Below are 15,682 nucleotides of genomic sequence, written 5' to 3'. Positions count from 1 at the left end.
CGATCCAAGGAAGCGGAGACTGCTCGTAGGCCCCACCAAACTCACTGTAGACACCTGCACGCGGCGACTGCTGCGCTAGGATGGAAAGGTACGATTACTAAGCTCACCCCGCTTTGGGACACACACGCTTTGGGAAGTTTAAGGAACAGCAAGGGGTTTTCCCGCTGGGACTCCATCGGCATCTCCACAGTGGGGGATATGTGGGAGCAAGGAGATGTCATCTCATTTACCCGCCTGAGAGAACTGTATGACCTCGGACCGCACGAGTCATACCGATACGTGCAGATCCGCCATGCCCTGCTCTCCGCCATCCCTGCTGGATCGACTCTCCCTGAGTCCTCCCCGCTGGAGGATCGCCTCCTGACGGACTTCATGGTGGAGAGAGCAACGTCCCTGACATACCGTAAGCTCCTAAATAATTCACCAGATCCTCTAACACCCCTTAAGGACAGATGGGAGCGTGAGGTAGGCGCCCTAGATGAATACGAATGGAATGAGGCTCTAGCTTCCCCCAAAGAAGCGGGCATATCGGCCAGGATGAGGCTGGTTCAGCTAAAGGTCCTTCATAGGGTATACTTCACGAGGACACTGCTACACCACATCCACAGAACTCCACACCCGTTTTGCTTGCGTGGTTGCGGGGATGAGGGTACCTTCTTCCACACTTTCTGGGACTGCCCACGCATACAAACCTACTGGCGCCAGGTTTTGCGTACCATATCGCAGGTACTTGAGGTCTCGGTCCTTCCGGAGCCACGGCGGTGTCTCCTCAATGTATGGGAACCAACAGACCTGTCGCGGCACGGCCGCCTCTGGGTGACACTGGGAATGATGGTGGCGAAGCGGGACATTGCGCAGCGTTGGGGGGCGGCAGACCTTCCGACAACATCACAGTGGTGCATGAACATGGATAGAACGATGGTCACTGAAAGGGCGGTGTACCTAAGCCGGGCCTGTCCGGGCAAATGGAACAAGGTCTGGTCCCCATGGAACGCCTACCGGGGTGACATCTGCGATCCTCTGCCGGAGGATGATCCACTAGACTCAGATGAGGATGAGGGGATGGAATGAACGGGGTTGATTGCGGGGGGAGGGTCCTGCGGGAGGGCTGTGGAGGGGTGGTAGTTTCTTCCCACCCCACTTTGATTCCTGGATAACACGACACTTTATCCTATCCTTGGGCTGCTCCTATACCTATCCTGCAATGTACATTGTCAATGATCGCACTGTGATTTCCCGATGTTCTGTTGTTCCTTTTGTTATTTTAGGAAAAAAAGAAAATGAAACCTCATTTATTCCTTATGATAATTGTGCTAACGTCCTTCATTCCTCCCTGTGGCATGCCTTCACTACAATGACTTTTTCAATATAAGAACTTTACTTCCACAAGGCTGTCCTTGCAATTTTCCTCTTTTGTTTAGCGGCCGGCCCCTCGGGGTTGTAGGCGGCATGCTGTGTAACATTATGAAGGTACAATAAAGGTTTTTAAAAAAAAAAAAAAGAAAGATTCAAGATGTTGGCATTACACCAAATCATTCCACACATTCATCAAGGGGATTGGATGTGCTCCATAGACCTTCAGAATGCTTACTTTCATATCCCAATTTCTCAAAAGCACCGGACGTTTCTACGATTCAAGATAGTTAGACCACTTTCAGTTCAAAGTATTGCCTTTCGGACTCAAGTCTGCTTCTCTCACTTTTTCAAAATGCATGGCGGTGGTGGCTGCCTTCCTGCGAAAGCTAAAAGATCTTTGTCTATCCTTACCTAGATGACTAGTTACTCAAGAGTGCCTCTCCGAGTCTCTTGCAAGAATATCTTGAGATACTTCATTGAAATCTTAAACCACTTGGGCCTGTGTGTAAACTTCTAGAAATCTATCCTCAACCCAACTCAAAGTATATACTACCTACTTGGGCGCCACTCTAGACGGTGCAAACACAACAGTGTGTACTTCGGAGGAGAGACTATTCTTAATACTGCACAAAGGTCGCACTCTCCTGCGAACACCTCATCACATGGCCAGGCAGGTATCCTCGCTGCTGGGCTTGATTGCGTCATGCATATTCGTTGTTCCAAATGCCAGGTTGCAGATGAGACTGTTACAACAATCTCTAGAGGACCAATGCTCTCTAGTTTCCAACTGCTGGGAGGGCACCATACCTCTCCCTCACTCAGTCTAAATCTCAATAAGATGGTTGATGCAACGTTCTAATCGCTGAAAGGAGTTCCTTTCCACCAGGAACTTTCCAAACAAAGTCTCGTCACGGATGCGTCCCTTCAGGGCTGGGGATCTCACAATGGGATCTCTCCAGGTACAGGAAGAGTTGTCAGAAAAGGAGAAAACTTACCATATCAACATGCTAGAACTGAGAACGTTACATCTGGCTCGCAAAGCATTCTTTCACTCCATAGAGTCATGTTCCCTGGTGGTTCATTCGGTCAACACCACAATGATGTATTGCCTGAATAAACGGCCCAGATCCAGACTCCTCTCTCTTAAGGCTCGAGCGATTTGGAAATGGCTGCTGGCGAAGAATATGTCTATATCAGCAGTTCACCTTCCAAGCACCCTCAATGCACTAGTGGACGATCTAAGCCGCAACTGCATTGAGGCACACAATTGGGTGCTAAAAGACGAAATAGCACAAGACCTCTTTCAGAAATGAGGTTCGCAAGGCCTAGACTTATTTGCGGACACAGCAAACACAAAATGCTGCGCTTTTGCATCAAGGTACCCTCAGCCAGCCTCCAGAGGGAATGCACTTTTGATCGATTGGCCAGAGAAATTACACTATGCTTTTCCACCAGTCCCTCTAATACCTCTGGTGATCAACAAACTGGACAAATCCAGGACGGAGATGATCCTGATAGCGCCAGAGTGGCCTCGCCAGTGGTGGTACTCGGACCTGCTATACCTGTCCAAGACGCCGTGCAGGAGGCTGCCGTGCCATCCGGATCTGTTAACCAAGCCAGGTGGGAAAGTTTTTCATCCCAACCTCCCATCACTCAGGTGACAGCATGGCTCCTGAGTTCCTCCAATATGGTCATTTAGAACTCTTGCAGGACTGTATGCAGATCTTAAAGGAAGCGACAAGGCCTTTAATGAGAAAGTCATATGCTTTCAAATGGAAGCGTTTTTATCTGTGGTGCACAACTAACGAACATAACCCTGTCCTGGGCCAAGAATAGGTCATTTTACCATATCTTTAGTACTTGGCTAAACCAGGTTTAAGGTTCTCTTCTAATAGAGTACATCTGGCACCAGTTACAGCTTATAGAAAGTCTCCCACTCAGGCCTCTTTCTTTCAAATGACAGTTGTTAAAGACTTCTTGGAAGGGCTAAGAAAGATCTACCCACTAATTCGATTACATTCCCCTGCCTGGGAACTAAATGTTGTCCTCTCCAAATTAATGGGTCCCCCCTTTGAACCTATTCCCAAAGCCTCTCTGCAGCACGTCTCTTGGAAGACTGCTTTTCTACTGGCAATTACCCCTGCTCGCAGTGTAAGTGAGATTCAGGCCTTATGTTCTACAGAGCCTTATCTCGTTTCCCACGCTAACAGAGTGGTTCTGAGAAACAGAGTGGTTCTGAGAACTCACCCGAGCTTCCTACCTAAGATTATCTTAGACTTTCATATGAATCAGTCGATCACCGCCCCACACACATTTTTTCCAAATCCAATCACGCCTCCTGAGAGGGCGTTGCGTTCACTTGATCTAAAAAGGGTGCTAAAATTCTATGTGGACAGAACGAATGATATAAGAAAGTCGGACCGTCTCTTTGTTACCTGCAATGCACACTGGTTTTCCCTCTTCTAAAAGGTTGATCGCTCGATGGATAGAATCTTGCATCACATAATCTTACCCTGGCAAGCCAAGGGCTCACTCTGAGGGGTAAAGCCCTACTAAGGCTCTGCTGAGAAATGTACCTATTCAACAGATATGCAAAGCAGCTACATGGCGCTCAGTCCACTCCTTTGCCTGCCATTACTGCTTAGATTCTGATACCCACGCGGATGCTCAGTTTGGGCAAGCATCCTGGAGTAATGATATTTGGATAACAAATGTTTCAAAATATGATAATATACAGGTATTTGTCTGCAGGATTCAGGGGATGGGCTTGCTACTCTATTCAGGGCTTATGACTATTGATCAGTATCCCCTGGAAGAGAAGGATACGTTACTTACCTGTAATCTTAGTACTCTCTCAGGAGTTATACTCAAAGTCCTAAGCAATCCTTCCACCTCCCCGGACGAATACCATCACTATAACAGAATGTTTTTTCCTCATGTTCTTTATACATTGTAATACGCCGTTAAAAAGACCTGACCTAATGTCGCCTGTGGGGCATGATGGAAGCCTGTAGGTCTTAAAGGCACGACGCCAGTGTTCTATATGCAGCCTCCTAGGCTATTCTGCCTGCTATCACCTTGCCTTTTTCTTTGAAAATAAAGGCGTTGTTCAAACAAGTTGGGAGTACATTTCTCTATATCATGGAAATGTTATTTTATATGCTTCATATGAATTGAAAAATAAAATGCAAATTTGGCATATTTTAGCCTAATTTTGGGTTTTGGGGCTGCATATTTATATGTATCAACAAAGAGAGAGGTAGGGAGATTTCAAAGACACTCTCTTAGTCCCCGGTTAAATGTCAAACAACAAAAAAAGAGAGAGGTCTGAACTGGTCAAGCCCACGGCTACCAGAAACGTGGAGCAAAAAGATAAGCGAGATATTATTGATCACAGTCACTCTAGTTGAGTGGGATCACAGTCACTCTATTTGAGTAGGAAAGCCCTCACACACCGACCTAGTCAGTGTCATGCTTCATCATCGGGCCCCACCGAAGAGACCGAGTGTCTCTTCGGTGTGCTGCGACGCCAGAAAGACTGCGGAGCTGGTTGTGTGGGGAGGATGTGTTGTGAAGATTCTCAAATTAAAAGTGACTAACAGGGTATCAAAAAAACTTTAATAAGTGATCCCTAAGACACGTGTAAGTGGTATATGTGTCTGAATTTAATAGCCAAGGTTATTAGGATCTAGTTTAAATTCAGCTAAATACCACAAATTTATTAAAATCAGTCAACATGTTTCTGCCTTCAATGTGGTATATATTCACCATGGCATTCTTCAGGACTATAACCCCGGCGGTATGGACACTCTAATAGTCCACCCTGACCTGGGGGCGTGAAAGTGAAAAGGAAAAGTGAAAAAAGTGCTTAAAAATGGGAGAGCAATTTGCTCAATCCAAAAAACCCCAAAATTAGGGGTGTATCAGCACCTGTAGGAAAAGATATACAAACAAACACATAAAGACATACATACAATTAGTATATGCCAGCGTAGACTTATCGTAGTGCTCCTAAGATGGTGGCAAACCTTTGTGTGCACACAATAATAGATAACTTATGCACCATCCAAGTAGCCCTTTGGGAATAATCGTATTTGCTAGGAGGTGAAGTGCTAGAGGTGGTTTAAAAACTACTATTGTAGTGAAGGAGATAAAAACGCGATGTGAACTCTCCATGAGAAGGGATCAATTTGACCAAATGGTCAGTGACCCCCACAAGATGGTGAAATATGGAGAACATCTCACTTTAAAAATGGGCGCTACTTGCACCATGGGTCTCGGGAGGGGGGTTGGAGCGCGATTGGCACATCCTAAGAAAAAGTACAGAGTCGAAATGTCAGCATAACCCATACAACACACAGGCACTTAGCTTTGTTAGTCGTAGTAATCGTTCCGCTGTGGATGTAGACTCACGCCCTCAGCGCTCACAGCCCGCTTTTAAACCTGTTGCGACCCTCTAGACCGGACCCCGACGATGGGAAGCGGGGCCGGTGAATGCATATAAGAGCGCTTTGTTTACGCGCTCGATTCCGGGTTTGGGCGTGCCTCGCTGTTCTCGCGATGGGCGTGTCTCAGTGAAAGCGAGGCTTGGGGCGCACACGCCCACTAAGGCGGATGCGCGTTACTGATCGGACCGAGGCTTGAATTAAGGAGCCTATCCCTACGCTAAGCCTCAGGGGGGTGTGTACACGCTGATAGTTGTTATGACGACCAAGGGAAAACATTGTCTCTCGGAAAAGGGAGCGAGGGATTAGCTATTTCGGTGGCAAGATTTACTTTGCAATCAGGAACTTGGAACTGCTATAAACCAGTGGGTTTATAAATAGGGAAGGACAGTGTGAGAGAGCACATATTGGCAAAAAAAGGATTGTGATTTTGTACACATAGATTGAACTGTGGACTGGGATGTTAAAGCACACAGAGTTTTTATGAAAAATAAATCGACTATTGCATGTTTTTAAACAGATCAGTTCTGTGTAGTATTTGACAGCCCGCTGGAGTTAAAGAGTTCATGTTAGGACTGTGTTCCAGGGGATATCGTCGTTGAGCCCATTGACATTTGTCCCCAGACGGTATACCCAACGCTGTTCCTTTTCGAACAGTCTATTTTGTATATTCCTTGCACCATCAATTGCTTCAATGACAGTCCACGTCATGTCATTAGTGGTATGATTCTTTTCTAGGAAATGGCGGCTCAGCTTAGTGGTTACTTTCTTGCACCTTATGTTACTTCGGTGTTCGCAGATCCTTTGTTTCACTTTTCTAGTGGTCATGCCAATGTACCGAAGGTTACAGGAACATGTGATCAGATAGACCACATTGCATGAGTTGCAATTAGTATGAACACGTTGCGTCCACACTTTCCCTTCTTCCAATGTCAAGGTTTTTGTAGGTTGTGTTAAATGGCAAACACTACAATCCGAGCAGGGATAATGCCCGGTGATTTTAGGGAGTCCCCACGATGTTGTTACTGATGGTGTGATATTCAGTGGATTCTCTTTTGGGCGTGTGTGGACCAGCGTATCTTTTAGACTGCGTCCCTTTTTAAAGGAAAAAAGGGGTTTTTCCCAATCCTTTTTAAAGGTTCTTACAATACTCCAGTGTTTATTTATACTCTTTTTCATGGTGTTGGAGAGGCTGCTGTATGTCGTGACACAGGTAAGTGGAATCTGATCTGAATTATTAGTTCTTTCTTCAAGGAGAGCTTCCCTTGGCTGATTTTTAGCTCTTTTAAATCCCTTGTTTAGTGTGGAGTTAGGATAGCCTCTATTTCTCAATTTTTCGGTCAGATCAGCTGATTGACTTTTAAAGTCTGTGGTTGTGCTGCAATTCCTCCGCAGCCTGAGAAATTGCGGAGGAATTGCAGAGGCTATCCTAACTCCACACTAAACAAGGGATTTAAAAGAGCTAAAAATCAGCCAAGGGAAGCTCTCCTTGAAGAAAGAACTAATCAGATTCCACTTACCTGTGTCACGACATACAGCAGCCTCTCCAACACCATGAAAAAGAGTATAAATAAACACTGGAGTATTGTAAGAACCTTTAAAAAGGATGGGAAAAACCCCTTTTTTCCTTTAAAAAGGGACGCAGTCTAAAAGATACGCTGGTCCACACACGCCCAAAAGAGAATCCACTGAATATCACACCATCAGTAACAACATCGTGGGGACTCCCTAAAATCACCGGGCATTATCCCTGCTCGGATTGTAGTGTTTGCCATTTAACACAACCTACAAAAACCTTGACATTGGAAGAAGGGAAAGTGTGGACGCAACGTGTTCATACTAATTGCAACTCATGCAATGTGGTCTATCTGATCACATGTTCCTGTAACCTTCGGTACGTTGGCATGACCACTAGAAAAGTGAAACAAAGGATCTGCGAACACCGAAGTAACATAAGGTGCAAGAAAGTAACCACTAAGCTGAGCCGCCATTTCCTAGAAAAGAATCATACCACTAATGACATGACGTGGACTGTCATTGAAGCAATTGATGGTGCAAGGAATATACAAAATAGACTGTTCGAAAAGGAACAGCGTTGGGTATACCGTCTGGGGACAAATGTCAATGGGCTCAACGACGATATCCCCTGGAACACAGTCCTAACATGAACTCTTTAACTCCAGCGGGCTGTCAAATACTACACAGAACTGATCTGTTTAAAAACATGCAATAGTCGATTTATTTTTCATAAAAACTCTGTGTGCTTTAACATCCCAGTCCACAGTTCAATCTATGTGTACAAAATCACAATCCTTTTTTTGCCAATATGTGCTCTCTCACACTGTCCTTCCCTATTTATAAACCCACTGGTTTATAGCAGTTCCAAGTTCCTGATTGCAAAGTAAATCTTGCCACCGAAATAGCTAATCCCTCGCTCCCTTTTCCGAGAGACAATGTTTTCCCTTGGTCGTCATAACAACTATCAGCGTGTACACACCCCCCTGAGGCTTAGCGTAGGGATAGGCTCCTTAATTCAAGCCTCGGTCCGATCAGTAACGCGCATCCGCCTTAGTGGGCGTGTGCGCCCCAAGCCTCGCTTTCACTGAGACACGCCCATCGCGAGAACAGCGAGGCACGCCCAAACCCGGAATCGAGCGCGTAAACAAAGCGCTCTTATACGCATTCACCGGCCCCGCTTCCCATCGTCGGGGTCCGGTCTAGAGGGTCGCAACAGGTTTAAAAGCGGGCTGTGAGCGCTGAGGGCGTGAGTCTACATCCACAGCGGAACGATTACTACGACTAACAAAGCTAAGTGCCTGTGTGTTGTATGGGTTATGCTGACATTTCGACTCTGTACTTTTTCTTAGGATGTGCCAATCGCGCTCCAACCCCCCTCCCGAGACCCATGGTGCAAGTAGCGCCCATTTTTAAAGTGAGATGTTCTCCATATTTCACCATCTTGTGGGGGTCACTGACCATTTGGTCAAATTGATCCCTTCTCATGGAGAGTTCACATCGCGTTTTTATCTCCTTCACTACAATAGTAGTTTTTAAACCACCTCTAGCACTTCACCTCCTAGCAAATACGATTATTCCCAAAGGGCTACTTGGATGGTGCATAAGTTATCTATTATTGTGTGCACACAAAGGTTTGCCACCATCTTAGGAGCACTACGATAAGTCTACGCTGGCATATACTAATTGTATGTATGTCTTTATGTGTTTGTTTGTATATCTTTTCCTACAGGTGCTGATACACCCCTAATTTTGGGGTTTTTTGGATTGAGCAAATTGCTCTCCCATTTTTAAGCACTTTTTTCACTTTTCCTTTTCACTTTCACGCCCCCAGGTCAGGGTGGACTATTAGAGTGTCCATACCGCCGGGGTTATAGTCCTGAAGAATGCCATGGTGAATATATACCACATTGAAGGCAGAAACATGTTGACTGATTTTAATAAATTTGTGGTATTTAGCTGAATTTAAACTAGATCCTAATAACCTTGGCTATTAAATTCAGACACATATACCACTTACACGTGTCTTAGGGATCACTTATTAAAGTTTTTTTGATACCCTGTTAGTCACTTTTAATTTGAGAATCTTCACAACACATCCTCCCCACACAACCAGCTCCGCAGTCTTTCTGGCGTCGCAGCACACCGAAGAGACACTCGGTCTCTTCGGTGGGGCCCGATGATGAAGCATGACACTGACTAGGTCGGTGTGTGAGGGCTTTCCTACTCAAATAGAGTGACTGTGATCCCACTCAACTAGAGTGACTGTGATCAATAATATCTCGCTTATCTTTTTGCTCCACGTTTCTGGTAGCCGTGGGCTTGACCAGTTCAGACCTCTCTCTTTTTTTGTTGTTTGGCTGCATATTTATATACATGTGTGTATATTATATACATTGTATTCACTTTGTTTGCCAAGAAGGATATGACAGTAGCAGGCAGCGTTTAAGACTATTTAGGTCTAAAGGAATTGTATGTACTGCCTATGCTGGTCAAATAGTCACACTGTTGCATCCTGAAACTCGTATTGCCCTGGAAAGTCACATGACTAATATTCAGCACTTGCAAATGAGCGTGATGTTACCCACCTGTGAACTAGGCTCAAGCCAAAACGCATAGGGTTAAGTTTGCAGAAAAATGAAATAATTACCAGTGCAACTGCAAACCTGGCTTGGCACTTCTTTGTTGTGTGTGTGTGTTTGTATATATATATATATATATATATATATATATATATATATATATATATATATATATATATATATATATAATTATTTCTTAATGCTCATGGCGGGACTATTTAGTGCTTATGACTTTTCTGATTCTGCTTTGGACAACCACACAAGTGAGGTATCATTTTACTCTGGAGACCAAGGGGAACTCTCGGTGGTAGGACATTTGTGCCGGCACAGTGATTCCACACAAACATGTGTGGACAAAGTGATTTTTTTTCAGCTAAATTTGTGGTTTGCAGGGGATTCTGGGTAGGAAAACGTTGGGGAATCCTCGCAAGCCATACCTCACTGGACTCCCCCGGGTGTCTTGTTCTCAGAAATGTGTGGGTTTTGTAGGTTTCCCTAGATGGCCACTGAGCCCGGGGCCAAAAACCCAGTCGCCCCCCCTTGCAAAACCAGGTTGTTTTGTGATAGGTAATATTGATGTCTCCATAATACGTTTTGGGCCTTTGCCTGTCATGGATACTTGACCCAGACACACAAGTGAGGTACCATTTTTATCAGGAGACTTTGGAGAATGCTGGGTGGGTGGAAGTTTGTGGACCCAGGCAGATTCCAGAACTTTCCATCACAGAAATGTGGGGAAAATGTTTTTTTAAAGAAAGTTTGAGGTTTACACAGGATTCTGGGTAACAGAACCTGGTGAGAGCCACACTAGTCACCCCTTCTTGGATTCCGCGGGGTATTCAATTTTCAAAAATGTATAGGTTTGCAAGGTTTCCATTGGTGCAGGCAGGGTTAGGGTTCAAAATCTAAAGCTAGGCACTTTCCACAAAGGGGTCAGTATTCACTGTAAAAATGTGGTGTGTTCACATTGCTTTCTGGGCAATTTCCTGTCACTGGCACTAGGCCTACCCACGCACGTGAGGTATCATTTTTGGCAGGAAGACTTTTGGGAATGTGGGGTGGGTGGAATTTTGTGGATCCACACAGATTCCAGAACTTTCCTTCACAGAAATGTGAGGAAAATGTCTTTTGTTGGTTTTTTTGACATAGTTCGGGGTTTGCAAGTGATTCTGGGTACCAGAACCTGGCGAGAGCCACTCAAGTCACCCCATCCTAGATTCCTCTGGGTGCTTAGTTAAAAAAAAAAATTATAGATATGCTAGGTTTCCCTAGATGCCAGCTGAGCAAGGGTACAAAATCCACAGCTAGGTACTTCGCAAAAAAGGGGTCTGTTTTCACTGTAAAAATGTGGAGTGTCCACGTTGTGTTTAAGGCCTCTTCCTGTCACGGGCACTAGCCATACCCACACAAGTGAGGTACTACTTTCTATGCATTTCTGCCTTACAAATGTAAGACCATGTGTAAAAAAAGAAGTCACTTTGAAAAATGTCCTATAATTCACATGCTAGTATGGGTACCCGCAATTTTGGAGATGTGAAAATAGCTACTGTTAAACTCTATAATTTTGTTCCCATTTCGGTATTACATAGGTGCCTTTCATACCGATTTTTCACTGGTTTTATTTTCCCAAATGAGTTGCTATATTCCCGGTACACTATAAAAAAACATTGCAAGATGCTGCTCAGTTATTGACTCTGGGTTCCTGCCGTTCTTGGTAAACCCACAAGTCCTATATATCCCCATAACCAGAAGGGTCCAGCAGATGTAACAGTAGATTGCTTTAAAAGATCTGTCATACTTTGAAGAAGTTACAGGGCAAAACATTGGCACAAATGGCTGGGTTTATTCAACTCATTTAAAATTTTTCTTATTTTCAGCTGTTAGTTTCTATAAAAAAAACCTTGAAGGAACTACACAAATGACCCCTTGCTGAATTCCGAATTTTGCCTACTTTTCAGAAATGAATAGCTTCCCGGGATCCATTATTGCTTTCTCACTGATTTCTACCACTAACTGGAAGGTGGTAGAAAGCACAAAAAGTAGCAAACTTAGGCTATGCCCCAGTAAAATGACAAAACGGTATAAAACCTTTTGCTTCTCTGACAAAAGTCTGTCGGTCCCTGAAAGCTGGGAAGATGGTGATTTCAGCACCACAAATCCTTTGTTGATGCCATTTGCAGGGAAAAAAACTGATGCTTTCTTCTGTAGCACTTTTTCCCCATCCCCCCCACTAAACTCCCCCCGAAAAATAGGTTTCGTTTGGCTAATATCTGGGTCTCCTCCAGGGAAATCAACAAACCCTGGGTGCCTTTAAAATCCCATGATGGAAGAAAAGGGTGCTAATTTGGTGTGGATACTTTATGTGGTCAAAAAGTTACAGGGGCCTAAGCGTTAACTACCCCAAATAGCCATAAAAAAGGCTTAGCACAGGGGGGGGGGGGGGGCCTAGCAACAAAAGGGTTAACAATATATTTGGTGCAGCTCTGTGGGACTACAATAAGCGGTCTTTCACATTTAGTGCTGGTGCACTGAACGGAGTTCACTTGTGTTACCCGTGGGTATAAAAATAAACCTTGTAGAACTACGTCAAAGTCACAGTTAATGCAACAGTTTTAACCCCTTGACTGCTGGCCCGTTTCCGCCCCTGTGCTGTAAACAAATGAACAGGGGCGGGCCATGACGAACCCCAGCCGTCATCAGCACACGAGCACCGTAGTGCATGACGGCTGGGGTTCGTCATCAGCATGCAAGGGGTTAATGAGGAAAAAGGAATATAATGGTGTGTTATTGTGCACACCATTACTAAATCCCACTGACCTTTCCTGTGCAGTAGTCTGTGGCTCAGAAAGACTCCATACAAAAATGAAGTATCTGTATAGCCGGATTTCCCTTTAGAAAATTAGGTGCACAATTAACCACAACATACCAAAATTCCATGCTATGGGGGTCTTTGTAGATATCATTGATCGTTCTATTACAGAGAATGTTTGCTTTCTAGTCTGTGTACAATGCTCTCATAACAGGCCTCAATCGTGACTTGTTGCCAGCACAACATGACGACATCTTGAATGTTTGTGTGGATGAGGTGAATATTATTGTAATCAAACATTTTGATTATGGAACATTCTGTTTTAGTTGTTTTCCGAATACAATAATCGATATATAAACACACTGGAAATATGCTATCTTAAAAATGGTTGCTTCATGATTACCGAAATACTTTCCAAATCTTCCCTACAGCTCATTGTTTGTTTGGTGTATAGTACTGGCCATGTGTTTTTTGATAAATAAAGGGCTGACTGCAAACTTAGAATATTTTTTTTCCAAGTTTTAGATGCTGGATGAGTGTGTTATAGATGTATTACCTTTAGAGATCTAACCCTTTTTTCTTTGTATTGATGTCTTATCTTACAGAGTAAGTGCTGCAGATGCAGAGCTACAATTGAGTTTTACCCAGCCTCCAACAGAACATGTGTTTCCTGTCCCGAATGTTTCACACAATGTGGCCTTAAAAGTCAGTGTTCAGTCTTTGCCTAGACAATCCAGTTACCCAGTTTTGAGCTGTAGTATTCACACCAACCTGAGTTTTTATGAGAAAAGAACCCAAGAGCATGAACGTAATACTCAGCAACACTGTGATTCTTTGGAGTCTGAGACGCAAATTGTCCCCAATACAAATAATTCTTTGGGAAAACCATCCTGGGATATGGCCCCTGAACGTTTACTACATGCACGAACTTGTTTATTCCCCGATGTTCCTTTTTCTCTTAGAAATGGTAAACTGTTTAAAATAGGCCATGAGCAAGATACTGGAATACCTCTGTGTATGGCTCAGTGTTTGAAAAATGCAGTGGATGCCAAAGCCCAATTCAATGAAATGCAAGCAAGAACTTGTAAAACGTTTTCTTTGGTTTCTCCTTGTGTGCCTAGTCTACCATGTCCACCTCCACCAGTAGTAGAGGCTAATCCTTTGATAGGTAATCTGCTCCAGGAACGACAAGATGTTATTGCAAGGATTGCTCAACATTTGATTCACTGTGACCCACCAACTTCACACATAACTGGACTCCGTTTTAATATGCATGATTCTAGTTCAGTCCATTCGAAACGCTTTTGGAATTCATGTGATAATGAAAGTGAGTTGAGGAATGACACCGACGCCTCTTGCAACTCTAGCCATTATTCAGCTGTATCAGAAGACGACAGTGAAAGAAAAATGAAAGCAAAACATCATACCCCTAGTCGTTCTTCCAGACCGGATGGTGAACTTAAGACCTCACCAAAACCTCAAGCAAGAAGAAAACTTTTTCTAGCACAGTCCGGTGAACCGGTGAACTGCACATTTCAACAGTCTTCGTCTAAAACCAGTCCTCTTACTTGCATTAAATTATCATCCAGTGGGGAACAAATATCACAGAATGTGGAAACACTATCGGACAGTCCATCGAAAGATAAATGGACTATTTGTGACATTTCAAAGCATTGTTCTTACTGCAAGAACATTGATCATGTTTGCTCTTACAAATGTAATCATCGAACAGTCACAGATAAAAAAGTTTGCACTGGCATTCCTTTTCATCTCCATTCAGATCATTCCCAAAAACAAAGTTCAAACCTAGTGATGGTTGACAATGTGCATACAAAAACATTGAAGTGCTTAAATGAGGACTCGAAGGATACAAAAGTGTCTGAGAAAAAAATCCAACTGATAAGTATAGAAAATTATTTAAAAAAAGACCATAAAAGTTTTACAATAGCAGAAAAACCAGATAAAGTAAAGTGTTTGCATGACGAAAATGAAGACCCAAGAATTGGTGAAAACCAAATATTTCCTGAGAAAAACTATTTTGAAAATGGTTTCACTAAGTGTGAACGATTCAAGAGTGAAAATGCACAGGTAAGTATTAAGAAATATGGAATAAATGAGAGGCATGATGAAGTTCCAAACAGATTTGAGTGTTCTTGTTATCTTTTTTTAAAAAAACTATTTTTTTGCACCAGTTGAGGAATGTAAAATTGATAAAGCTTTAATTGCATATCAAATCTTAAATTCATTGTATACATTTGCATGCACTGTGCTTTTCCAGAGCAGGGGATTGTATCTATTCAGAATTGCAATCCATATACAAACACTAGCCCATCCATTTCCAGCAAAAAATAAACTGTACCACTTACTTTTTACTCAGTGCTCTGAATGGATTTTAAAGGAAGTATTCTAGCAAGTGTTAGTGGAAATAGGTTCCTTTTGCTTGAAAACATTTGCATGCACATTTGATCGATAATAGGTGGCCTTTCCATGAAGTAACTCAGAGGTGTGTAAAATGTTGTTTAAAACCGCAGATCCATTTATGTCTATTTTTGTGGCATGTAAGGAAATCTGCCAACTTGTAAAGGTCATTTTACTCTTATTCTAGTTTACATAGTGCAGTGCTTCTACTTGTTTGGTCCTGAAGCACTGTTAATTCATCCACTGAGGCATGCCATGGTAGTGCATGTTTTGTGTTGGTGTGGTTGAAGCATATTCAGTTGTCACTGGACTGGTGTTCCAGTTGTATTGCTGTGTGAGTGCCAAAAGAATAACTCTTTAAATGTGTGTATAGGAAACTGTATTAGATCAGTTGTGCAATGGCATTGTAGATCAGTGAGGAAGCTGCTAATATGTTTGTGTAGCTCTCGAGAGGAGGATGAGTAGGTATGTGTGTGTGTATCTCTGTGTCTGTGTCAGTCTAAGATGCACTGCAAATGTGGTGCAACACAGTGGAGTGGGTAGCCAGTGAGGGACTT

The 15,682-nt window shown here is 43.5% G+C and overlaps 1 protein-coding gene across 2 annotated transcripts in view; it reads left to right on the top strand.

Annotated features, from left to right (window-relative positions):
• Nucleotides 1–15,682, top strand: part of ATOSA (atos homolog A) — a 450,421-nt gene that overhangs the window by 131,511 nt on the left and 303,228 nt on the right. For both annotated transcript variants that reach the window (XM_086958313.1, XM_086958312.1), the window contains exon 5: nucleotides 13,313–14,795. In XM_086958313.1, the coding sequence (XP_086814439.1) occupies nucleotides 13,313–14,795 (1,483 nt within the window). The remainder of the gene's footprint in view (nucleotides 1–13,312; nucleotides 14,796–15,682) is intronic.

This window comes from Lissotriton vulgaris, chromosome 2_1 (assembly GCF_964263255.1).
Source record: "Lissotriton vulgaris chromosome 2_1, aLisVul1.2, whole genome shotgun sequence".
NCBI classification, from domain to species: domain Eukaryota; kingdom Metazoa; phylum Chordata; class Amphibia; order Caudata; family Salamandridae; genus Lissotriton; species Lissotriton vulgaris.
The sequence above is the reverse complement of the archived record's forward strand: the minus strand, read 5'-3'. Positions and strand labels throughout refer to the sequence as shown.